At 28.7% G+C, this 27,591-nt stretch overlaps 2 protein-coding genes across 9 annotated transcripts; one reads left to right on the plus strand and one right to left on the minus strand.

The window, feature by feature from the left end:
• Positions 1–3,617: 3,617 nt before the first annotated feature.
• Positions 3,618–8,905, plus strand: LOC132943743 (carboxypeptidase Q-like). Of its 3 annotated transcripts, none has more exons than XM_061012826.1 (7): positions 3,618–3,777; positions 4,278–4,656; positions 6,260–6,410; positions 6,564–6,813; positions 7,083–7,323; positions 8,145–8,327; positions 8,460–8,905. In XM_061012826.1, the coding sequence occupies exons 2-7, from the start codon at positions 4,295–4,297 to the stop codon at positions 8,713–8,715; spliced, it is 1,443 nt and encodes a 480-aa protein (XP_060868809.1). In that variant the 5' UTR covers positions 3,618–3,777; positions 4,278–4,294; the 3' UTR covers positions 8,716–8,905. The 3 variants fall into 3 exon arrangements, with proteins under 3 accessions (XP_060868809.1, XP_060868808.1, XP_060868810.1); XM_061012825.1 differs by having other exon boundaries at positions 3,624–3,777; positions 4,211–4,656; XM_061012827.1 differs by lacking the exon at positions 3,618–3,777 and adding an exon at positions 4,205–4,218.
• Positions 8,906–13,339: 4,434 nt separating this feature from the next.
• On the minus strand, positions 13,340–26,824 carry LOC132943130 (glyoxylate reductase/hydroxypyruvate reductase-like). Of its 6 annotated transcripts, XM_061011957.1 has the most exons (9): positions 26,697–26,821; positions 26,571–26,617; positions 23,080–23,164; positions 22,822–22,958; positions 20,559–20,748; positions 19,346–19,497; positions 19,107–19,271; positions 17,134–17,259; positions 13,340–13,572 (listed from the first exon to the last, which is right to left on the minus strand). In XM_061011957.1, exons 3-9 carry the CDS (start codon positions 23,148–23,150, stop codon positions 13,448–13,450), a joined length of 966 nt encoding a protein of 321 aa, XP_060867940.1. In that variant the 5' UTR covers positions 23,151–23,164; positions 26,571–26,617; positions 26,697–26,821; the 3' UTR covers positions 13,340–13,447. The 6 variants fall into 6 exon arrangements, with proteins under 6 accessions (XP_060867940.1, XP_060867941.1, XP_060867943.1 ...); XM_061011958.1 differs by lacking the exon at positions 26,571–26,617 and having other exon boundaries at positions 26,697–26,824; XM_061011960.1 differs by lacking the exon at positions 26,571–26,617 and having other exon boundaries at positions 26,701–26,801.
• Between the last annotated feature and the right edge of the window lie 767 nt (positions 26,825–27,591).

The raw sequence follows: 27,591 nt of genomic DNA on the forward strand, positions 1-27,591 counted from the left end.
ATCAATAACAAAGGGATTACACCAAAATCGTCCAATATAAGGATCATACAAAATCTACTCAGCAACAGTGTTTTCCAGAAGAAGATCCGACGCACTACGCCCGCGTCAGTCTACACCTGCACGATGCATTTTTTCACTGTTCAAAGGAGTTATTATTATATATCGCCGTTCGTATAGACATATTATTATATATTGTATATTTCATCATCCAAGCATTTGGCGTGACTATTTAATTAATTATCTTGCATTTTTAACTAAATCCATTTTGTTAATTATTTATTCACCTAACGCTCTATCTATTCACCCTTAGGGCCTTAGAATATTATAATAGCCACGACCATAGACACAATAAAATAGTTCATATAATAACTAGTGTTTCGTCTAGTCGTACGTTTCTGATATTTTTAACCTGTATAAAGAATTAAGTCTTATGTTTACAGTTAATTTTTAGTTATTTTAAATGTTTGTACCTATTCATCGAAATTGTGATTTTTGTTTTGTATGGCATAGGAACTTTATATGCCTTTATTCATATTTTATTGTATATATTTATAAGGTAGCTTAAATTTCCATAGGCTGATATAGGTAAATGTATTTAATAAAAAATAATATTTAATTTTAAAATTATATTGTGTTTCAAGTTGAAGGTTGAAGTCAATTTTGAATTATAAATAGAAAAGACTACAATAATATTAAATACAAGGGTAATTTTTATATTTTCTCTGTTTTAGTGTTAGTAAATTTGGGAAAAAATTTAGATTCTAAGAAAATAGCATTTTTATAACGCAAAAAACTATTTAAAAAGAAAACATCTATGATTTATAACATAATTTCTATTTACAATGATTTATAAATTATAAATATAGAAAACCTTATAAAGACCCTAATTAAATTTCATATTTCCATTTTATTTTTATGTGTATATATATAATATATATTATATGTTTTAATAAGTTGTTTGTGGGAATGAAATCATTAATTTGGATTGACTGTATTTAGGATTTTGTATTAATTGATTATATTAATCTACCGTAGGTAGAATTAAGTAAAAACGACAAACTTGGTCGTAGAACAATCTAGAACATCATACGCCGAATATTAAATAACGCATTGAACAAAGTTTGAGTCATATACAGTTTGTACATTTAACGGGTAACGAAGTGCACGGGATCAGCTAGTAATAATATTAATAATAATAATAATAATAATATTGTAATGATTTGCTCACATACCATTATAATAAATAAAATAAAATCTTACAGAGTAATAAATAACGGCCAGACTGTCGCTTGTAGAAATCGGACTTCCCTAATAAACCGTTGTCATCGACAAATAGGTACGATATCCATTATGCGATAACGAATTAAGAAATCGGCACGTACCGGCGCCCCGTGGGGCGCAGGGCTTGTGGAATTCTTATATGTCGCCAGAGGAAAACTAATGGTTAAAAAAGGGTCCTTGCCGCCGAAGAGTAGATCTCGGGGAAGTACAAAAAACCTTTGATAAAAACCGCCTACCTCTCTCTGGTCGGCATATCCGTGTCGTACTGTCGTCCCTTAAACCAGTACATGAGCACCAACCACCAGAGTAACAACCTCTCAAGTCTCAAAAAACCGATTTCAACGAGCGACAACTGGACTCCTTATGCGAGCAATAATCAGTGCGTTCTTTAATTCAATTTGTGTATTTGAAGTATTACTTTGTTTTATTTAAAACCTAAATCTCCTACAATATTATCTACAAACAACTGAGAATCAGGTAAGGCTTATAATATAATATTTTATGTTGATTGCAGTTAATTACATTCTATGTGCCTTTTTTTTTTCCATAAAATTATATTGTATGGTGTATTTGTTCTAATTCTCGAATACACGATCTCGAGAGCCCTCCGAACACCTGGAGGAAGGTAATAGCGTAATTTTACTACTCTAACTTTTACTATTTTAATATAACTATCGACAGGAGTCATATTTATATTTAGATTTTAATTTTATCTTAATTCTACGTTATTACAATATTGATATTAATTTTATTGTAATTTGTAAACCTAATATTTTAATATTTTTGTATGAATTTTAATAGTATACGTCCTACTAAGACATCAAGACGTAGAAGTACAAAAATTATATTAATTTAGTCCGTAACTTGTTTTGCTACATGTTCTTATTTTTGCGTGCCGTACTTCATTAGAATATAATTTTAAAATTCTAAATTATGCATTCAGCAACTTTGATTTGTATGTAAATACCTACCTATTAAAAACAAAATATGTATTTTTCAACATTTGGGTTTTTTTTAGAAATGTTATGCACTCTGTCGTACAGGAAAAGTATACTCATGACCGTTAACCACTCACAGATAGCGCAGGTTAGACCATATGGCATATATTAGACACTTAAATAATTAGTGTGTGCAGTATACTTAAAATAGGTATAATAAATACGTTGTGTAGAAAATTCAATTTACTAACAATTCCATCAATAGACATTTTTATAATAATTATTAATTTATTATAATAATTAAAGAAAAAAAACCATTATGTTTGTTTAAGACCAAAAATAATACCTTTAAATAAAAGGTTTTATTTTAAATTTAGGTTTTAATTTTATTAGGTTTTTTTTTTAATACATTTTATTGATGTAAAAGAAAATTATACATTATTTTTTTTTAATAAACTCAAACGTTTTAATATTTTATAACATAGTATATTAATATATTATAAATTATTATATAGGTGCTTTTATAGGTACCTAAATAAATATTATATAATATTATTAATATAATATAATAGGTATAATGTTACCCATTACAATAATTGATAAACTAGACAGATCAATTTGTGCTATTTTAACATTTTAAATTGGGTGAATCTGCCACAAGTCTATAATATTATAGTATAAACAATGACATTATTATTATGATGGAAAATTACCCCCTCGCTCCACTCAGAATCTGAAAAAAAAATAAAAAATGGAAAATATCCGTAGACAGCTCAAAATGAGTCAAAATATTTTGAAAATGTTAACAAGTATAGGAATTCTAATACATAGGTACTAATTACAATTTACATATTATATTACGGATACTTGGTACTAGATACTGCGGATAGTTGATTGAATAAATATTACAAGGTCAAGAATTATCAAAATTCCGAGGTTGACCTGAATTTTAAAATAGTCTTTGAAAAACGAGATTATAACGTATTTTAAAAATGTGTCAACATTTTTTTTTTTTAGGAAGATAATATAATATTATGTATATTAGGTATTAAAAATTCAGATAATCGTAATTTGGTGTTAATCTTTTCACATATGTAATAGACGGATATACAAAATTATATTATTTACAATAGTCGTGTAGTTGATATTTTTTAAAATTCGGCAGCAAGTCAGCCGAGCCATATCCGATGTTTTGGTTTTGTGCGTGTGCGTGTTTATTATTGAAATGTTGATAATAATAATGATATAACATCGTCATCGCATAATGATTCACCGTTACATTCGCATTATAATTTTTGATAGGCGTACCTCTACACGTACTATGATCTCGTTTATCTGCTCAGCGAGCTGTACGTACGGGAACGAGTCGTCGCCCTTTGTTGAAAAAAATTATAATACATCGACTGCAGTGTTGATGATGTTGTGTCGGCGCAGTAACATAACAACCGCCGTCCGGTCCGGTGCTTCGAGTTTTCCGTTTTTGATTCCGTCGCGGACCGCGCGTAAAACGCTACGGGTAGTCGACGGACCGCGGACGTGCCCGATTATAACACTACAGGTAGGTGGTAGTAGTTATATAGTTAGGCAGCTCAGTCGTAGGTAGGCGCAGGCATGTATACTAATAACATGGGCGTAACACGATAGCACACTAATTAATAAAAATAATGATTGTTTTACATTAAATTAATCACCATGTATAAACATATTAAACGTGTATCGAAGTATTAAACTGATTATAATACCGTGTATATTATACTATATAGGTAGTATAATTCATACAATATTACTGCAATGTGGTAGGAATATAATATACAAATAGATACGTACATAGTAATATCATATTATAGTCCTATTATTAATTATTATTATAGTTTAGGGAATTTATCAAACTATAATATTAATTTAAGCCAACAACATTTCGCAATTATTGCGATAGGTTTTCTCAAATTTAAAATGGTAAAAAATGCGAAATCGTGCTGTGTTCGTTGCAGGTAAAAAGGTAATAAGTGTGCAATCGTATTGGACCGAATATTATATTATTGTACTTCGCGTTAGCAGCAAACGGCGGAATCCACATGACTTCTCGTCGTTTCCGGTCTTCCTGTCCGATCGCCGCGGTGGTTGTCTTGTTACTGGCCCTGCTCATCCCGCCGCTGACGGCAGCGTCTTCCGGTAAATGCCGACTAGTCCGTTCTCTCCGCGATGAGATCGCCAGCTATCGTCCCGTTGTGGAACGCGTGCTCTCGTACGTCCAAGATAAGAATGGTTACAAGGGCAGGACATGGGCCGCCTTATCCGAGTTCACAGATACGTTCGGCTCACGGTTGGCCGGCACGTCAAACCTCGAGAACTCCATCGACTACATGATGAACTCACTGAGGGCCGAAAACTTGGACAATGTGCACGCCGAACGCGTCATGTTCACGGGATGGCAAAGGTATACACTATTACACTATACATAATATACACTATACATCGTGTAATATATCAAACGGTTTTGGGCTCATAATTATATTATACTGCTGTAGCAGCTAATATGGCCTTGCACGTGTTTGCCTAAAATCAACCCTTTTTACCCAAACTCAAAAAAGAGTGATTTGGTTTTCGCTCAAAGAAATATTATTCATAGAAAATTAAAAAAACATTTTGGTTACCACTGTCCACTAATGTCGTAATAAAAAAAAACTTAATTACAGTTAATATTATTATATAACTTTAAAAAAAATGTCAATACAAAATCACCGTCTATCATGAAATGATATTTATTATACAATAAACGGGATACCTATAAAACGGGTTCAAGAGACTAAAGATCTTGGATTTATATACACACTGACTTTATCCTTTAGATCTCATATAGATTATGTTTCCTGTAAGGCTTTAACAATTTTAAGATTTATTCGTCGACATTCCACTGAATTCAATTCAGCACGCCTTGCTTAGTCGCTCTATATTGTTCCCTTATTAGATCAATATTGGATTATGGATCGATAGTTTGGAATCCATACCTTCAGGTCAAGATAAAACTTGTCGAAAGAGTTCAATCTCGCTTCCTTGGCCTTGCTGGTTTTTTACTAAAAATTGATCACCCCCAGCACGATTACACGCCAGTCATGAGAAAATTAAAACTCTGTTTTCTTGAAAATATACGAGAAAGAGCTGACCAACTATTGTAGTTCAACTTGCTTCATGGTAGGGTGGATGCATCCAGACTCCTGAAACGCATTAGTTTACATGTACCAAGTGTTCAGACCAGATCACATGAGCCATTTCTCCTCCCCACATTAAGGTATTACTTTTCGATGAACGATCCCTTAGTCAGAGCCATGCGCTCGTTAAATAATAATAATATTGATCTTTTGCCTTAATCAAACATGTTTTTTTTCTGTCAATCTTAATTATTACCTAACCTATGCATACCTTGTTGTTATAACCAATTATATATACATTGTCATTTTTGTTTAACCTATGTAAAAAGCCATTTGGCGTATATTTATAAAAATAAAATAAAATAAAAAAAATGGTTGAATATTATTCTTAATAAAGTCCAAACCGAAATGCATGTTAAAATTAGTTGGAATTAGTTAAAAAAATGTTATGAACATTTTGAAAGAATCAAAACGATAAATAAATCATTTTAAAATTACACAATATAAATAGAAAAAAATTCAGATAATTCACATTCGGGTGTTAATAGTTCACAATATAATTTGAAATGTTACCTACATAAATATTATATAATAATAAGATGGGAAGAATTAATAATAATAATTACACATATTCTAAGTATATAAAATAGGTATGTAAAACTGGAATAAATTCAAACTATTTGCCCATCAATTTACATTTTGGTACCTAGTCAATATTATAGCTGTAAAGTGTACACAAACATAAATAAATTGGTACTATGTAGGTACATAATATAACATAACAATATATTTATTATTACACAAAACAATAATTATTGTCAAACATTAATAATTATACTCGGCAATAATAATTGTATATTATAATATTATACTGTTCGATTACGGTTTTAGACGTAAGGAAAACGCTGCGTTAGTGAAACCTAGGTTCAAGAACCTGGCGATGTTGGGGCTGGGTGGCAGTGTCAGCACGGCCCCGGAAGGAATCAGGGCTGAAGTAGTGGTGGTCACCTCGTTCGACGATCTCTCCAATAAATCGTCACAGGTATTATCTATAAGTCATGACCTATATATTATAATATTATCTTTATTAACTGACGAAACGCTGTCTCTACGCGTGTTTATTAATTTAATATATGTAAAAAATAATCTTAAAATATATATTATAATGTACGCCTCTTCATAATACATCTGTCAGGTCAGCGGAAAAATCGTCGTGTACAATCAACCGTACGTGTCGTACTCTGAAACTGTGGTGTATAGGTCGATGGGAGCGAGTGAGGCGTCCAAGTACGGTGCAGTGGCCACATTGATCCGATCCATCACTCCGTTCTCGTTGAACACACCGCACGCCGGCCATCAGAGTTACAGCGAAGGCGTGAAAAAGATACCGACGGCCTGCATCACGGTCGAGGACGCCGAACTCTTGTACAGGATGTACAACCGAGGTCAGGACGCGTCATATATTATTATAAATGGGTGGCCATTATTGACGGGAAACTTGTTTTAGGGGTAGGGGGTTAGGTAGATTAGGTTAGGAAAAAAAATCTCGTAGGATTTAAAAAAGGATTGCTTGAAAGCTTAGAATCAATCCAGAATCGTTTAGTGGAGTTAAAATTTTGTTTCTATATAACACCATGCATGTATAATAATTAATAGCTGTATGCATATATAATAATAATAATATATCATATCACTTTTAACGTATGTGGTATAGGCACCAAATTGGAGATTTTTTTGAAAATGGACTCAAAGTTCTTTACCAACGCTACATCCAGGAACACTGTTGCCGAAATCAAAGGCACGACAGAACCCGATAAAATAGTGTTGGTATCGGGACACCTGGACAGTTGGGACGTGGGTCAAGGTGCGATGGACGACGGTGGCGGTGCGTTTATAAGCTGGAATAGTCTCGTCGTACTGAAAAATCTCAAACTTCGACCTAAGAGATCGATAAGGTAGGTAGTATATTACACGTAAGTAGTTTAAAAAAAAAAACAGTATAATATGATAATATAGATTATAGATTCATGTTGAATTTTATGCTATTTTTTTGTATTTTTCTCGCTTTATTCCATAGTCTAAAATCTAAATATTACCCAAATTCAAATATCCGTTTTATAAATATTAAATTGGATATTTAGGCATAGTATATAGGTATTTACGAATTCATATAAAACAATTAGTTAGGGATATTTCATTTTGATACTTTTTTTTTCTGAAATTTGAATTTGTATATAGGAATAGATACCGACAAAATGTCGGACAAAAATATGTGCAAGGTTGATTCCAGATACTCATATTTTGTATACTGCGTAATAATGTATTATTAATTTTTTTTTTTTTATTGATCTTAAGCTTCGGCAACTATGGCCATTAGCTGTAGTGGTTTATTTGTGGGCTGTTAATGTCGGTAGGGGGAAGGAACACGTGGGTGTTGGGTTTGGCAGAATTTTTTGATTGGGCACCCGTAGGTATCTGCCATGCACGGTTGGGGGATGGCGGCACTTGTTCTCCGGACACCGTGACTTGCACGGAGAAAAATGCCGCCCGGTGGTCGAGGATCGAACTCGGACCGGCTGTGCCGAATCCGTCGCGTTAGAACGCTCGGCCACCTCGTCCCCCTATTAATATTTTGATTTCTAATAAATTACGAATTATTTGCTCAATAGTATTAAACATCATAATATGTGTCGGGTATTTTATACATCTATACAATATTATCTATATTATAATTTACAATGGATACTGATGGTGATTTGTATCTCTTTGCATACAGATGTTTATTGTGGACAGCTGAAGAAGAAGGATATATAGGGGCCTATGCGTACTTAAAAGGACATAAATCAGAACTTGAAAAATTTAATTTGGTCATTGAATCGGATGAAGGGACGTTTCAACCGTATGGAATTGAGTTTCATGGTTCTGAAACATCAGCGTGCATTATGGTTGAAGTGGCCAAGTAACTATCAATATAATATTGAGGATGTTTATTTATTTTTTATTTTTTGTCAGTAAAATACAATGGTGTTAAAATAAAAATGATATTAATTATGCATAAACTGATTTATTTTTATTGATTTAATAATTTCAGATTATTTGACTCCATCAATGCGACTACCATGCAATCCAGCAAATACAACGTTGGTTCGGATATCGAAGTATTTGAAAACATTAATATACCCGGTTTGAGTTTGTTGAATAGAAACGAAAAATACTTTTGGTACCATCACACAGAAGCCGATACGATGGCCGTCGAGGATCCAGATTCGTTAGACTTAAACACTGCAATGTTTGCGGTTATATCGTACATCATTGCTGATTTATCCGTAGAACTGCCAAAATCATAAACATCATAAAATATTTATATTACTTATGTCTAACGTCTGTAAAATTAAAACAATTTTCTACGAATAGCTTATAGGCAACGTTAGGGCTTAAATCATATTGGCCATTAGGCATGTATGATAATATATTATATACATTTTGTACTAAAATCATTAAAGGTTTTAAAAATATTAAAACATATTTTCAAATGTATTTTGTTTACTATTATTTCAGTTAGTTCTAATTCAACCGACGGAATTTGGTTATGTTCTTGTATTATATCAAATAGTGAATTGTATAATTTACGTTGTATGCATAAATTGAATATTATTCATATTATTATGATGATTAAAATAAAAAATTCTGCTCGATTGTAAAACCATTAAGGATTAATTTCACAATACCATTGTAAAAACTCATTTTTTACATTCTTAATCGTTTTGAAAAATTAACAAAATATGTTTAATTACACTGTGTTATAAAACTATGGACAGCGAAGTGTGGGACTTCTGAGGGACTAGACCCTACAGAAATCTTAAAAGCTTTCCTCCCAAATTGAAACTGTATAAGTGAACCATGTACCTAAATAGTAATTGGGTTGCAGATTGATATTCTTTGGAATATACTGATATTCCTAGGCCCTACCAGATTTTTAACCATATACTTACGCCTTTGACATTGGGTATTTGGGTCATTCAGACAAATATTATCATAATTTTTTCTCGCGGCCGTTTGTTAGTAAGTATCTATAAAAAATACGCATGGCCAATAGTAAAAAATATGCCCGATGGTCAATGTGTGGTAGCCAAAATCGTTATAAATTAAAATTGAGTTATAGCCTAGTGAGTTGACAATTAATATAAAATATAATAATATGTAAACGATAGTTATTTGTATTTTCCAACGGAGATTGCTTCTATGAAATATTATCATCGCGCCCTCACATCAGTCTGTGTACAATATAACAATAATAATAATATTATGTTATCGTGAAAACACGACCATGACATTTTGGCATTCGAAACACATGCAACGTATCGAAAACAATTAGGACAAAACCCAAGTTCCGAGGGAACAATGCCAAGTATGTCATTTCTTTTGTGTAAATTATTTTATGTTGAATTGAATGAATAATTAATTTGAACGAACAATATTTAGTATCTGTCACCGTGATTCAATAATCATTATTCATTACCTATACCACGAGAAGACGTCGCACAGTGTTCCAGAAATGATTTTTAGCAGGAAAAAATTATTTATTTATAAAACTATTTTACTTTTCCGATACTTATAGTTCATTTTCAAATTCAGTTTTTACCTTGTGCATTCATAAAGTCCTTAAACCAAATTTTTGAATTCCGACGATACGTTATATATTTTTTTTATTTAAAAAAATTATCTGAATAGTATAATTAATATACAATTTTTTACATATTATATAAATCAGAATCACTGGAACTGACAGGTTCTCCGTTAGATGTAGCTGCTTCGTCTTCTTCTTTCTTTGTATCTAAGTCACATATAATTGTTGACGAATTTGTAAAATATAATAGTTTTTAAATATAATAAATTCTATGTTGCAACTAGAGGACAAGTTAAGCTAATAGATAACACTAACTTCAAACCTCTACTACAACTACTTTTTTTTCGTATCCTTAATAATTAAAAAAAAAAAAAAAAATGTTATTTACACATTTAAATATTTCTATATATATATATATGACTTAAATTGTACATGCAAAACTAAGTGAAAAAAAATATATACATACCGTCCACTAGTGTATCCATGATACTGAAGAAAAATATACGAATTAACTTCATTCAACGAACGACGCTAACCATACAATAACTACCTGTAGAGTCAAACAATTTAGCTTGTTATTGAAAACCTTATCTCAGACTATTAGTATAATCAGTACACTATTATAACTGTATGCAATAGCGTACCAAATTACTGAACCGTGATTATAGTTGTAGTTCGACAGGACTTTTTTATTCTGAATCTGATAAGTTTACGTAACTCTACGTAGCTAAGTATGAAAAGGTTCTATCGTCAATCGTCATGTTATTCAATGTTGGTTAGTATTAAAAGGTTTCATCAATAATACGATAAAAATATTAATGACAATATAATATCGTACAATATTTTTGTAAAAGTAGGTATCAACTTTTTTTTTAGCCTATAAATAGCTCAAAAAGAGTTTACATATTTCGAAAGCTGTATGGTTTATGGAAAATGATAATATAAACATCCAACTGATTTTGTCAACAATGGATTTGCGTAAAAACTAAAAACCCCTGTTTTTCCTTATTTTTTTTTTTTGGACTACTTTTGTAAACTATACTGTGAATTTTCAATTTTGACCTCTCAAAAGTACCAACTAGATTCATTTTCCTATCTGAAAAAATGTTGAAATTAAAAATCGAAGCATTATTTCTAACAGGAAAAAATATTTACAGACAGAAAAAAAACACTCATCGTTGTAAAATCAATACAATCATTGCTTCGCTCAGAATCTAAAAAAAGGTAGGAAAGTGGAAACCGTTTTTGTAAGGTGAAACTTACATTAGGTGTCATGTATGTCACTGTAATGGATGTGTTAAAATTGAATTCAATAAAATTATATCATTATACAGAAAAAACGATTCTAAATAAATTTATATTGCTATTAAAGTAATTTATTTTTCTAAAAGTGATACAGTAGTACATTTGTACTTACCAAAAATATTGAATTTGAAAATGGCATTGATTGTATAAAATATAATAATATAATAAAACGTTAAATATTTCAAGAACTGTAGTTCTATAGTTATATAGTCCACAAATAATATTTTTAAATTACACAAAAACAAATTAAATATATATATAGGAAATTAGGAAATAATAAAATAATCATTTAGTCATAATTAAAATTTGAATGAATTTCATCAAATTTCTAACCTTAAACGTGTATATTATAAAAAAGTGACTAATATAATATCATCGAATTTTTTTAGTTAGTATGTAAAAAATCATAATATGTAGAAATTATCAAGCTTTACCAAACGAAAATTTTTTATCGACATTTAACGAAGAATAAACAAAAGAAAATATTATGTAAATTGTTCATAAATAGCTCAAAAAGCGTCAACAATTTTATCATGTACAGAAAATGCTAATACATTTATGTAGATAAACATTTGGTGAAAATTTCAAGTAACTACATAGTTATTCGTTTTTAAGAAAAAATTATTTCGATTTTGTTAAAAAAAACTGGTTTTGCGTAAACAATTTTACGCAACCTCAAAGTTGAAAATCTAAATATTTTTTCTACTACTTTTCATGTAAGTATAATACAGACACAAAAAAATAAAATAAAATAAAATCACGTCATTGTAAAATTAATACATTCATTGTTCCGCAGTCCACTCAGAATCTAAAATGGAAGAAATTATAAACAATTATGACTTGTGAATAAAGTTATGAGTCATATTAAATATTATTAATATCATCACTCAGTACGATTGAATTTGTCATATATTAATTGTATAGATTATATTAAAACTCTATTTTTATATCTATATTGACCTAAAGAAAAATCAATAATTGATGTTGGTTAAATAATATTTTTTTAGCGCTATACACGCTTTCACAATTATTATTTTCTATTTATATAACGCTCTGCATGAATCGAAAACCGTTTATTTGTTATTTTAAATATATTTTGTAGTAGGTAGCTATAGAATAACATTGATTTAATACAAACAGAGAGAACTTTTAAAATGGTCATTGTTAAAAGTTTTTACCTGAGAGTCATTATATATTTTATGAATATGTATTATATGTATACGAAATGTTTTGACAAAAAAAAAGTAGGTAATAAAAGATTTTGTTTAACAATGTTCATCCTAATAAACAATACCCATGATAAAGTGTTTGTTTTACGGGTGTGTTCCAAATGAAATAACAAAAGTAAATACTGTAAGTTAAAAATGTAATAAAAAATTATAATGAATTGGGATGTGAAAGAGGAATAAAAAGATTATGTACATATATACCTATTATAAAGTATAAACCATTGTATATTTTAATCTGTTTTATATTGCAAAGAGATTTATAGACCAAATTCAAAATGTTTAAACTGTAGGTATACAATTTAGTGATGTATAGTCTGAATGTATCTTAATACACCATGATTTTAGTATATTTTTGTTCTCGAATACTATAGTATATTTATTACATTTACATAATTTTATATAACTTTATTTTATATTTCTCTAATAAGAAATAACTTCTTCTTTTTCCCAGCTCTTACAGTCCATGTAGGATCTTGACAGCGCCAACCACTGCTCTCTAGTCTCTAACTATTTGTGCCTTCAAACCATTGTAGTAAATTTCGTCAATCAGATTGTTAGATAGTAAATTAGTTCATCATTATTTAGGTGTAAGATTTGGAATTGGTGAACAACACTTCACTGATACTTATAGCTTTTGAACGGCATCATTTTATTGGCAGTAAATTGTATTTCTTCATTAAAATCTTCTACAATGTTTATTGTTTATACTTAAAACATTGAGACGTAAGAACTGAGGTAAAAACTATCGTAGTGAATCAAATTTTCAGGAATCTTTCAAATATGTACTTGAAATAAAAAAAAACAAGTTGCTGATTTATTGTATAGTATTTATTTTTATTTACATATTTTTATGCACATTATCAGTATGCATGCATGCTGTAAATTATTGTATTGGACTATTTTTTTTAAAATATACTATCATAGTTTTACTTGACAGGGCATCGGTTGATTATTGAATACTGCAAAAATATTATCGATAGTTAGCTGTGCTTTTTCCATAGCAGCTTCAATAGTGTTTCTTCCAGCAATATGAGGTAGGATGACTAAAAAATAAAAACACAAATTGAAAATAATAATTACACATAGGTACCAACACATATAATATAATATATTTTTTTTTGTAGAAGTTATAGTTTTTAACTATATGCACTAACGTTTTTATGGTACCTATAATCTTTAAATAAAAGTAAAAATATCAAATACTAAAATAAAACATCAGATACCTGAACATCATTCGAAATACTAATGATAATTCATTATACATATACTTTATTATTTTAAGTACATATATGTAGGCAGGGTTAGAGCGTAATATAAATGCATGATATGTAAGGCGTATACATACGACTCTACGTATCAGCTGAATCACTCGAAACTGTCGTTTCTGGGTTTAGCAAAGACGCTCAAACACGTGGTTTTATAAGCCCAATAAAATGTAATTTGAAAAGATAATAATAGTTATAAAAATTGTAAAAATATTAAGTTTTATTTTATACAGGCTAACTCTAACTATTTTAATATAGCCAAATTAAGTTCGAAATTTCAAAATTCCCCAATGAATCAAAGGTTAAAAAATTAAATATTCAATATCTTTATTTTCGTTAAAATATATTTATGTTGTTTCAACTTTAACCTTATGATAAAAATGTATCAACATATTTTTATTGAAATTATTTAAAATGAAGGTTTGTTACAAAACATCACTAAAATTAAAATATATACTTGTAAAATTGAAGTATACAAAAAATTGCGTAACAGAATATTTTAGTTTTATTCATAAACTGACAAGGTTGTACAATTTATTTTGAATTAAAAACGTACATTACTGTTACAGTCACCCAAAATTAAAGTCCAATTATGCAGAAGCATACACAAATCAGAACTGAGCACTGAATCTGGATCACTCCATATTCGAATTACCTATCCCGATTGAAACAAAAGCGTTAAATTAAACGATATAAATTACCAATTCGGATTATGATATAAATTCCGACTGTAATTAGTAATTACTAATTACCAATACAGATAATGCTATAAATCTGGATTATGATTAACAATCCTAATAATAATGTCATTTTTATTTTATTATTTATTTAATTTTTAATGATTTATTAACAAAGAATATTTTCCTACTATTTCATAAATATTTTTAGATTCTGAGCGGAGCAAAAGCCATAGCAACGAATACATAATTGTTATAATATTAATTTAAATCGTTTTTCATATACAATGATATTATAACATTGAAATCAAGTTTAATACAATACATTGACCCACTTGTACTGTACAGCAGATCGACATCCACTTACCCGTTTTTTTTAATTTAATATTTAAATATGTATAAAATAATATATATTATATATTAATAAATATAGAATGACGTGCACATTCATCTTTTACAATTCTTTAATTAAACATTTTAAATGTTACATCCTACAAGTTCAGTACGTCCTATATAGTTTCTTGTGTTCCTTAAAAGGATGACTCTTCAGTGGCGTAAACTGAGTGGTGCAAAGGTATATTTTTCACCACCAGAAAATCATTGAAATATATGATATATATGATATATAAACAGGTACAAAATAGTAATTTTACTAATTTTAGACATTATCTATTAAATTATTACTCTATCTATATTCTAAAATATAGTTCAACCACTATTGATAATTAGATTATTATATTCTATGGTAACCACTAACCACAGAATTCTGTATTTTACTATGGCAGTATCACAGAGTATGACGTTATTCTATGGTACAAGTATATTATCATCAACATTGTACCGCCTAAATAGTGTGTTATCACTGGATCAATGTTCATTCAATTCACAAAAGTCAAATGTCAGATGACAGCAAGACGTCGTATTGAATCAAATTTTAAAATTCTCAATAGTTTTAATAAGCGCCGGGAAAAACAATATAAAAATTAAGGAAAATGGGAATTTTTACACTAAATCGGTTTTCGACGAAATCAATTTTGGGTTTTGGCGTAACTCTAATACAAATAAACGTATATACATGACATTTTCACTGGTTGTTTACAATCGGATTTTCTATACATGACAAAATTTTCAAAATATTTTGATTTGTTTTAAATTATTTTTGAACATTTTCAGTTTATATTTCAGTCAAATATTAAAAATCCTTGGTCACAGTTTATTTTTATAAGCATTTAAAGTTCAAATCTTGACAAAATACGGACAAATTACGAAAATTAGCTAATTATTTTGAGTTGAGAAATCATAAAAATTTTTCTTTTTCAATTTAAGATTTGAAAATGTAATACAAGATTATCCATAAGTTTATCTACCTTTATCAAAAAAAAAAATGTCTACAAGAAAGTCAAATTACATTTTTATGAGGGTTTGAAATTCATATTTTTACAACATTTGATATTCACTCGATTTCTCGTGTAACGATTTTCTTATTTTGTTGTAATTAAAAAACGTATGACTGTAGATACTTGAAAATTTCACTGAATGCTTATATCAGCATTTTCTATACACGATACAATTTTGAAAATAATTTGATTTTTTTTGAGCTGTTTACGGACATTGTCAGTTCTCAATTTTTTCAGTTTTTTTTTGTATAAATATCAATTAAATTGTATTTGTCGGGTAGAAAAGCTTGAAAATTGTATGCAAGGCTCCTGATATACTGTTACAATAGCAGTTGAAAAATATTGAAAATACATAGGCACAATTTTTATTTATAATGATTTAAAGTTCGAATTTTGACAAAATGTATCAAATTTAAAATGTATTAATTATTTTGTAGTTAAAAATCTATAAAATGTTCAACTTTTATAGCTAAGGATTGAAAATTTTAATCAAGGTTCCACGTAAATAGGTAATTATATAAATTACTTTATTCACAATAATATCATCAAATATACTTGGTAATATCATAGGCTGGCTGACGTTTTTGCTCAGAATCGTTTTTCTTATACAATGATATTATATCATTGAGTTCAAATTTAAAACCATCCATTACAGTGACCCACTTCTAATATACAGGCGTACAGGAGAGCGACACCCATTAGCCCACCTTTTTTTTTATTAATATTATAATAATAAATTAAAGAAAAAATAATTAATAAATAATTAATAATAATTATAATTATAATTAATAAATTATTTAAAGAAATATATAGTTTTTTATTGGGAAAGATTTTATTTAGGAAGTTGGATTATTGATGTGTTGGAAATTATAGGTCTAGAATATGTCTCTGCGCCACCAGAAATTTGACTCAATTTACGCCACTGTATATAGAGATAGAAACTTTCTGGTTTCTACATTTTACCTCTAGTCCATTTTATTCTAAATGTCTAATTAATGGATTGGATCCAATAATCCAGATGATACGGATTGAATCCAAAATTTTGATGGTTAAATTGTAATCCGGATAGCGAATTGGTCAAAATATTGTTCAATGCTAATACAAATAAATTAAAACCTTAATTTATAATAGTTTACAAAATGGACCATAGGACCGACGGTTATAGCCAATATTATATAGAACACAATTTCTCCCTAATGTCTCCTTAGTCGTTGGTATAAATAATTATTTATCACAATTAAAACTCACTGCAAAGAAATTCTTACCAACGTTATCCATTGTCATCAAAGGATGGTCCAGTGGAAGAGGTTCTGGAGTCGTTACGTCTAATCCGGCTCCACGAATACGTTTGATCCGTAAAGCATCGACCAAATCATCTTGGTTGATTAATTCTATAAAATAACGTGAATTAACTCTACAGTGTTAGTTTCACCCACCACCTTAATTTTAACATTTAAGTTTGTATTTATAGATGAACAGTAGAAAATTGGTATTTGGATATCGGACATATTATTTGTTTTGACTTATTTAAATAATTGTTGATACTTGTTCATTATGTCTATATTATTAACCTAGATAGCCTAATAACAAATAAACCAAATGGTAATACGAGCATGGGTATTACTGATATATGCTGTACCGTTAGAACAATCTAGATACTGGAATTCGGGTACCTAATGGAGTGTAAGCAAATCTGGATTTGTGCGACCAAATATTAGCTATTTAATTTTTATACACGAAACCAAAATAGAAATTGGTTTGTATTACACAAAGGTTTATCAAAAAAATGTATAGGTTTGTTAGGTATGTCACAAACTTACAACTAGAATAAAATACAATTTTATTTTTTAACATAACTACTACAGAATGACATGACTCATTAATTCAATCATCGAAATATGGGTGTTGTTGCATATTTGCAACAATCTTTTTTTCGTTTATTATGGCTATAATATTGCGTAATTATAATATATGTGGAGCACTCTACTGGATTAAATAATATCTATTTTTTTATTTCAATAACAGTGGCATGTTGATTTTATCAAGTATACACAGTTTTAAAATAATATTATTGATAATAACGTGATAAACAAAATCATTGATAATGGCGAAATAAACGATTTTTTCAAAAATGTTTTTAATTACATTTAAGTAGTAAAAAAAATTCTATTCACAGTAAGTAACTATGTATTTTACTATTTCAATAATTTTATTAACTGGCTAAACGGTATTATTGATATGTTGATCATTATTAGATTGTTGCATTTATGCAACATTGCGCATAAGTGTATAATATTTCTTATTTATTTTATTTTATAACAGGATGTGTTACAACTTTTTATATTGAAAATTTTTTATTACTATTTACATATTTTTATAATTTTAATTGAAAAGTGTATTGTTATGTTGAAAAAAACCTGTTATTTAAAAATTGAAACTCATTTATGATTTGAATTTCAATATTTCTATTATAATTAAATATTTGTTTTGATTGTATAGGTACATTTTACAATCACTTTTTTATTATTTATTTTGAAATTTGATATCAAATAGTTTATGTTTTTTGTTATTATGATTTATTCTTATAATGAATAAAAATATATCCAAGATGGATGAACTCATTTATGATTTTAATTTTAATATTACTATTATAACTAAATATTTGTTTTGATTGTATAGGTACATTGTACAATCACTTTTTTATTATATATTTTGAAATATTGTAATTTTTATATCTAATATTATATGTTTTTTGTTATTATGATTTATTCTTATAATTAATAAAAATATATCCAAGATGGAATGAATATAGTTGTATTAAAAATATTTATGACTTTGGTGCGCAATGTTGCATATTTGCAACAAACTGAAAATTCGTTTTCTACAAAAAACTATTAGTCCAAGATTTTTTTAATTATTTTTCCTTAACTCCTTGAAGATAAATTAGTTTATAACATTTTAATTGATAAAAAAAAAAAATATCACGCATTGAAGGGTTAACATATTAATATCAGAATGAAATTGAGTTCACGTTTCAAACTTCAATTTTTTTATTTTTTATCAGAGACCAGTAACACGCATCATTCAAATTTTATTATAGTTATTTCCGGGTTCTTGTGCATAATTAATATATTGATAATATTATGCTTATAAATTATAATGATAATATTATAGGTTCCTGCTTCGTACTAATGTTATATATTACTATTTACTTATTTCTGTAAATAACTATACTTACTGCCGCGACCCACATTGATTATCACAGCGTTCGGCTTCATGAGTGCCAGTCGATCCTTATTTATGATATACATAGTTTCGGGCACCAAAACCGTGGCCAAAATAATGTAATCGCTGCGTCCAACTAAATCGTTGATCGACACCAATTGTCCTCCGAGGCATTCCACTGATGGCACATACAAATAAAAAAGTAACCATTGAAACCGAACAGTATTTTAAAATAGAAATTGTTTCACTTACCCTCGGGCTTTGGTTTACGACTTGTGTACAGCAGTTCACTCAATTTGAACCCGCTCAGCATTTTTGCCACCGCAATGCCAATGTTTCCGCAGCCAATTATGCCGACTACGGAATTCGTTAGGCCAGTACCGAGTGATGTTGGCAATTTACCTCTAAAATCGTACGAATGCTTATCATTGTTATAAATGTATTATTATTTATTATTATACACTGCAACAACTACAACTCTACTGGTACCTAATATTGCATGCCTACAGGTTTAAATCAAGTTTAAATTGAATTTTAAATTGTACTTTTTGTTTGTATTACATTAATTGCTGGTTGTATTATTGGAGGAATCGATGACTAACTATAAAGTTTTTTTGATAACGGTAGACAAACTTATGAATAATCTTGTATTACATTTTCAAATCTTAGATTTAAAAAGAAACATTTTTATGAATTCTCAACTCAAAATCAATTTGGTAATTTTCGTAATTTTCGTGATTTTCATGATTTTTCCGTATTTTGTCAAGATTTGAACTTTATAAATTAAAAACTGTGGCTAAGGATTTTTAATATTTTTCAAATATCAATGTAACAATACAGTAGGAGCCTTGTATTCAATTTTCAAGCTTTTTTACCTATCAAATAAAGTTTTATTGACATTCATTGAAAAAAATACTAATAAAATTGGAAACTGAAAATGTTCCTAAACAGTTCAAAACAAATTAAAATATTTTGAAAATTTTATCATGTATAGAAAATTCAAATATAAACAACCACTGAAAATTTACACAAAAGTTACACCAAAAACCAAAATCGATTTTGTGAAAAACCGAGTTTGCGTAAAAATTCTCGTTTTTCATTAATTTGCATGTGGTTTTTCCCTTCGCTTTTAAAAACTATAGGGAATTAAAAATGTTGACTCCCCAATGCACTAACAATATTCACTTTTCCATCGAACAAGATAGTGAAGTTGAAAATCGAAGCATTATTTCGACTACTTATCGTGTACACAGACAGAAAAAAAAAAATTACATTATTGTAAAATCAATACATATTCATCGTTCCACTCAGAATCTAAAATCAAAACTTTTCTTTCAACAAAAATGGTTTACAATTTCTTTTTCTAAGAACAATGATATTTAATATATTTTCTATTTGTAATCGTTCAATATTATTTACTAGGTAAGTAAAAATTAAAAGTATACTACTGATGTTTGAATCGTACGATTTCATCTGTTGGTTTGCATCGAGAACATTTCTTGCCGTAGCGATTAACAGACCAACTGCGAGTTCTGCGACTCTATCTGTAGTGGCATGTACAGTGTTTCCTAACATAATTCCTCGTTTCTTCAGAGCATTTGTGTCTACGCATTCGTAACCCATAGATGTTGAACTGATAACCCTGAGACTAGGACCTACAATGTACAATACATTTTATCATTAATATTTAATATATTTCTTTCGGACATTATAATATTATGTAGATTTATGTTGATGATTTTGTTTTGTTATAGTAATATTTAAAAATTATAACCACTGATAAGTTTTTACTAAATATTCATAATAGCATATTTTACTAGATATGAAATAACTTTTGAAATATTTTGGATACTGTTGTGCTATTTACAGAAACCTATTTAAAATGTACATTTTTTTTTAATAAAATTTTTTGTTTTTTGTTTTTTACATGATAAAATATTAGTTTATCAGATAAAAAGCTTCGAAATTTAATACGAAGTTCCTAATAAGTTTTTCTTACAGAAATAAAAAAAACATAAAAAATAACAACAATTTTCTTTTTAAAACGTTTAAGTACACATTTTTAAGAAATTAGACAAAAATATTATGTAAATAATTTTGAAATTAAAAATTCATACATTTTAGATTCTGAGCGGAGCAATGAATGTACTATAGATTTTACATTGATGTGGGTTTTTTTTTAATACTTATGTCTGTCATCATAACGAATTAAGATAAACAGGATACGAAACGAACTTGTGATAAGTGAAACCCGCATCTTCTCTCGTTGCGGCTAGACTACAAGCGCTTTATAAGATTGTTCTGTGTTAACCGGGAGAATAAGGAACTAATAGCTCATTATTCTCCCGGTTAACACTGTAATCCTATAAAGCGCTAGTAGTCTAGCCGCAACGTAAGAAGGTACGGGTTTCAGAAAAACATTGATAAGACCTTTCCGTTTCGTATCCTGTATATCTTAATTCGTGGTCATCACTCATCACCGTTTGGGCCAGTAAAACGCCTTCGATTTTCTTGAACAGTATCTTGTTCGATGGGAAATTGAATCTAGTTGGTGCATTCAGAAAGTCAAAATTTAACTTAACCAATTGTTTTCAAACAAGGTCACACTGTGGAAGCCAGATCGGAAAACACCAATAGGACGACCAAGACAGCGGTGGAGTTACCGTGTCAAAGTAGATCTGAAACTCCCAGGAATCCGGGATGGAGAAACAAGAGCATTGGCATAGTGGAAGTGGCCATGGGTCTAAATGTCCCGGAATAAGCCTTAAAAAAGAAAAAAAAAATGTTTTTAAAAGCGCAGGGAAAAACAAAACAAATTTAGGAAAAACGGGAATGGTTTTCGACAAAACCAATTTTGATTTTTGATGTAACTTTAAAACAAATTACTGTAACATTTTATAAATTTTTAACTAGAAAATCATTTTTATAGCTAAGAGTTTAACATTTAAAACAAGGTTTCACGTAAATAGTTTATTCTGTAACCAAAAAATCTAAAGAATATAAAAAATTACTTTTTTTTAATAGTTATTTTATATACAAATTTGGACGAAATTACATATTAAATAACCAAGAATAACAAACCATCTCCGGTCAGAATCGTTTTTCGTGTAGGTACATGATATTATATCATTGAATTGAAATTGAAGACCATCCATTATACAGTGGTCCAATTGTAACTTACTGTACATCAGAGCGACATCCACTTACCCGCTTTTTTTTTAGATTGGACATTTAATTTAAGATCTTACATAAGTTGTTCTTATAGTTATATTAATAGGTATATTCTTATAGGTAAATTATATATAAATATGATTTTTTATAATCAGCCAAAGTTCATATTTTGATAAAAGCCGTCAACACCGCACGAAAATTTGGAAATTATTTTGTACTTTTCTAGTTAATAACTTATATAATTTTCATTTTTAATTGTTAAAGCTTTGACAAATTAAGACAATTTTTCAATACATTTTGTATGTAATATAAAAGTGTAACTTATTACTTTTACCAATTTAAAACACACATTACATACAATTAATAATGCACATGCAATGCAATAATTACATGCAATTAATACATTATATATAATATATTATATAATGTACCTATTAGTTTTATTGTATGGCAAGGTGCCTACATTAGTTTACTCTTTTGAACGATTAGTTCTTGTGAAATATTAAAATATTAAATAATTATATATTATTTTTTTTTGTTCAGAGTATTTAATTTACCTGCTGTTTCGATCAAATGTTCGTCTACAGGTATTTTACACCCAGATATAACCAATCCAAAGGTACCGGGAATGTTACCTAATAGATCTTCATAAGTGGTACCGACCATGGGTTTGTTGATTATTTTTACGTTAAACCTATAATTGATTTATATATTGTATATCAGATTTAATGATGACAATATACATAATAACGTTGTGTAAATAATAAATACTACAACATACAAACATGGTTTAAATTAAATATAATATACGTTACGTTTTCATCAATTGGGCAATGATTGCTGGTGGAAAATCATTGTGCGCCAATAAAATCTTGGGTCTCGACATATTTGTGCTGAAATCTATAAAATTCACATATATATTAATTTGGCTGCTACTTTTAAATATAATTGTATCGTTATTCTCAAATTTATCATATACGTATAAATTACAAAATAAACACAAGGTCACTGGTAACAGTAAATTATATTCACATTCGTCAATCGTAATTAAAATATGTGAACAGAAAGCAAGTTAGAGAATTATTTACCGCATCATAGCGTGTTATAATTTTTTTTTAAAGTGTACTTAATATTCATGCATGTAAGTACTCAAGTACATACTTTTAATCATGATCTATAATTAATTATTTAAACAAGCTGACATTGTACAAAATGCATTAGATACAATAATTACTTAATCATAACGAAACAAATATTATTAGTTTCAACTATTTAATCATATAGTGTACGTCATATTATTGACGAAATTCTTATCTACACAAATTATTAATTAAATGTTGGTACTGTTATGCAATTGTATCTAATAAAAAGAGTATAAACCTAATTTTAGGTTAGAAATAAAATCATTAAATATACTTTAAATCATACTTTATAGATAGATACCAGGTATCTGATACCTATTTAATAAGTATATAGGAACTTAATAAATTAATACCTATAGCTATTATGAACTAGGTATGCATTTTTTTCACTCTAATCCTTATTTATGTACCTAATAAATTTATGGATGTACCAGCTAGTAATAACTAAAGTGCATAGATCAATACTTTTATACTTACTTGATAATCAACAGTAAAAAACCTGAAATTTTTTATATTTAAAAAATGTAAAATTCACCTATTTAATGTGTGTTATCTAAATTTAATTTAGTTGATTTTGTGATACTATATCACCTTAAAACGCCTATTGGCAAAATAAATTAACACCGGAAGCGCTGTTGACGCCAGTCGTACGGATGGTTAGGCGCTATCCCCCCTTACATTGTAGTCGGGATACAAATTACTATTAACAGCTTGTATATTATTATATTTTCCCACCATTTCGTATACGTTTTGCTTTAAGTTAAGTGTATTTGAATGTATTTGATAATATTAGTAGAAATCGTACTTATACCAGCGTATACAGTTAGCTATACCAGCGTATAAAGTTTCAATACCAAAATTAGTTTATTAAAAAAAGTAAAATAACCAATATAAAACTATATCTATATACCCATCCCGAATCAGTAGGTACACATTTTGGTAAATAAACAAAATAATTAATATTTTTCTTTGAATTCTGTAATCGTTAAGCCAATCACAATCTATCCCCTCCTCGTTGAGCTGTATAAAGTCAATAAATATATGAAAAACCTAAAAATCCACTCCCTAAAATTCCAGAATCATTAGTCATAAGTCATAACTCATAACCTTTTAGATCAGTTCCAATGCTCCACAATGCTGATTGTCTAATTTGAGGGTGGTTTCAACCTTCAGGTAGCAATTTGAGTCTAGTTTGTACCTACTTCAGGGAGCAAAATATTAAAAGTTCTAAGTATTTTCAACATAATCGGAAAAAACATTAACAAAAAAACATGGGAAAATGGGTATTTACATACCTACACAAAACCAGATTTTGTTTTATTGTTGTAATTCAAACATTAATTTTTCATCAAATCTTTATTTAAAAATTTAAAATCTCAAAAATACAAAAGCACAATTTTTTTAATAAACACACAAAGTTCAAAATTTTACATTTGATATACTTAAAATAATGGTTATTTTGTCGTGATTCAAAAAATATTTTTCGTATTTTATATAGTGATTTGAAACTTTTTATAAGTGCGTATATGTTTTACATACACATTAAAATTTTCAAAATACTAAGATTTGTTTTTGGCAAAAATTGGTTCAACCTGACAACTTATACTGTATTGTTCATAGAAAAATAAATTACTTATAGTTAGGGCTCAGATTTATATGTATTAAAAAAACCAAAATATGTAAATATATATGGAATAAAAAATCACTTTATATGTGATTAAAAAATGAAAATATGGAATACAAAAAAATTACAAAAAAAATATAAAAATTGCTTTATAAATGACATTATTATCTAATTTACTTATTTTACTAGTATTATTCATCTTGATCTTGATCTTGAAAGCAATGAGATATCATATACATCCTCAAAATGATCTACGGTTTGGTTGTAACACAGATTTGTACCGACTGAAGGAGCGCTCGACTTCCACCGAGGTAATGGGTGCAAATTTCATATTTGCAATGTCCAAAGCAGTGAGTTCAACCGGCAATATTACCCCATTCATTTCGCAATGTGTATCTCTAATTAATTTTAGACTGTCCAAACCAGGATTTTTATGCATAATACACTGTGCATTTTTTCTTTTACTGCAACTCCCAAGGGTCCTTGTACTTGTTCTATGCATTTTTCAACTTCTTCTGTAAGTCCTAAACTTTTAACTAAAGTCATTTTTCTTGTTTCTAGTTGTTTTATTGTATCTTCTAAAAATCCGAAATTAACAGATATATAAATTAAATTATTTTTAATATCATATATATTTAATAAATGTTTCGCTTTTTGAATAGAAACTGCTGAAGTAGAATCCAACGTTGATACAAAATCTTTTATTTTTTCAAAGTTTTCGCAATAGTATTTGACTGAATTCTCAACCATGTCCCCAATCTAGTAATTATTGGTTCTGGTGGAATTTTCGAAATATGTAGGAAAAAATAGAATTATTGAGAACAATGTAAAAATATGTACTTATGACAAAATATGTAAAATAAAATATAGTTCATTACATTGGAAATCGCTTGAAACGAATTTATCACTTACCTAAATTAATTTATCAAGTCACAGTAAAAATACATATTTACATATAAATCCGAGCCCTACTTATAGTAATACATATAATATGATATAAATATATAATAAAATATCCTTAGTATGGATTACAAGCTGACTGAATGACTTCACTCAGAATCGTTTTTCATCGTACTCAATGATTTATCATTAAAATCATATTTAACACATCCAATAAGGTTTTTTTTGAACACTTGAAAATCAATCAGGTAACGAAGTTTTTTTTGTTTTTGCATGTCAATTATTTTCCTTAATAATCCGTAAAAATACATCAATTTACTTATTCAAAATAATAACAGAAGACGGGAATACTTAGACAAAAAAGATTTTATTTTTTGCTGTAAGTCGAAAATTTACATTCGAGATTTGACATTTTCAACAAATATAATATAATTATATATAAGCATTTTCTAAACATAATAATATAATCGTTGGCTCCATGTTGTGCTGTTCATATTATTAATATATATATTTAAAATACTTGGGCTTAGTATCATTACCGGAAGCAATACCTATATAATAGTCTATAATATTGCGTTGTATTGTATAATATTGATATAACGACTAGGCTTACGATCAATAATAATATTATTACACTCACATTATCCACAGACTAGTCCGTCCGGCTTATTGTTTCGAGAAGTACCTCTATAAGATTGTGGTGTTGCGTTATTATTACTATGATTATTATTATTATTATTATTACGTTTGTGTTTATAAAACGTACCTACTGTTCCACGGTGCAACACATCAGCTGAAGTGTCTCGTTGGTCATTAATTTCAGCTCGTCACGGTTCGTTCGGCGGTCATCCGTCATTACGTTTCTATTCCCCAACACGATAGAACGATCACTAAGCGTGAAATATTTCACAACTTCAAAGTACTCGAAATTATTATTAATATATATAAATGTGTGTTTGTGTGTGTATCGTGCGACTACGCGGTGTGCGGCCCTCTCCGACCGTGTCTGTCGTCGTTTATAGCCGCTGCAGAGCCACCGGACAAGGAAACCGCGTTTGAGTGTTTGACGGCGTATTACGAGTTTTTTTTTTAACTCTTTTATTGCTACCTACCCAATATTATGTCTATCTATTATTCAACTGACGAAATTCGAGTTTACCGCTTTTGAAAATAATTATGATATTGTACTGCCAATACGTTTGTACTTGGATTTTGCACGCGTACCTATATGTTCATATTGGTAGTGCCAGTGCACACAATTTACAACGATTGTGACAACGTTCCCTTATATCAAGAGTGAATAGTGTGTGTTGAGGATATTATGATTAGGGTGTGTATATACTATTTACTATTTTCTAAACATAGCATTTTAGACGATTATGAAGCTAACAAGAAAAAAATAAAAGTTCAGACAGGTCAAATTAAAATCAGCTTATGTATAAAAATATAATATAAGGTACAATTATATAGTCAATAATGTACCACATAATAATAATTGCTGCATCGTGTGTATGTAAAACATAATTTCACTAAATTTTCGTTAACGAACCTGTGAATATTTTTAGGTTAAATATCTCAACTTTAATGTTTTTTTCATAAGATCTGCTTTCAATTGTTAAGAGAAGAAATCGATCCCAGTCAATTTAGCCTAACAAAGATTT

The sequence above is a fragment of the Metopolophium dirhodum genome, chromosome 4 (genome assembly GCF_019925205.1).
Source record: "Metopolophium dirhodum isolate CAU chromosome 4, ASM1992520v1, whole genome shotgun sequence".
Lineage (NCBI taxonomy): Eukaryota > Metazoa > Arthropoda > Insecta > Hemiptera > Aphididae > Metopolophium > Metopolophium dirhodum.

Bases quoted from the DNA above. Each gene is read 5' to 3' on its own strand.
- LOC132943743 (XM_061012826.1), top strand. From the start codon at position 4,295: ATGACTTCTCGTCGTTTCCGGTCTTCCTGTCCGATCGCCGCGGTGGTT. The intron at 6,814-7,082 runs GTCAGGACGCGT...TATGTGGTATAG, and splicing joins GTACAGGATGTACAACCGAG to GCACCAAATTGGAGATTTTT. The intron at 7,324-8,144 runs GTAGGTAGTATA...CTTTGCATACAG, and splicing joins CGACCTAAGAGATCGATAAG to ATGTTTATTGTGGACAGCTG.
- LOC132943130 (XM_061011955.1), bottom strand. The intron at 20,749-22,821 runs GTAAATTAAATA...TGTACATTGTAG, and splicing joins ACATTTGATCGAAACAGCAG to GTCCTAGTCTCAGGGTTATC. The intron at 19,498-20,558 runs GTACGATTCAAA...GTACGATTTTAG, and splicing joins GCAAACCAACAGATGAAATC to AGGTAAATTGCCAACATCAC.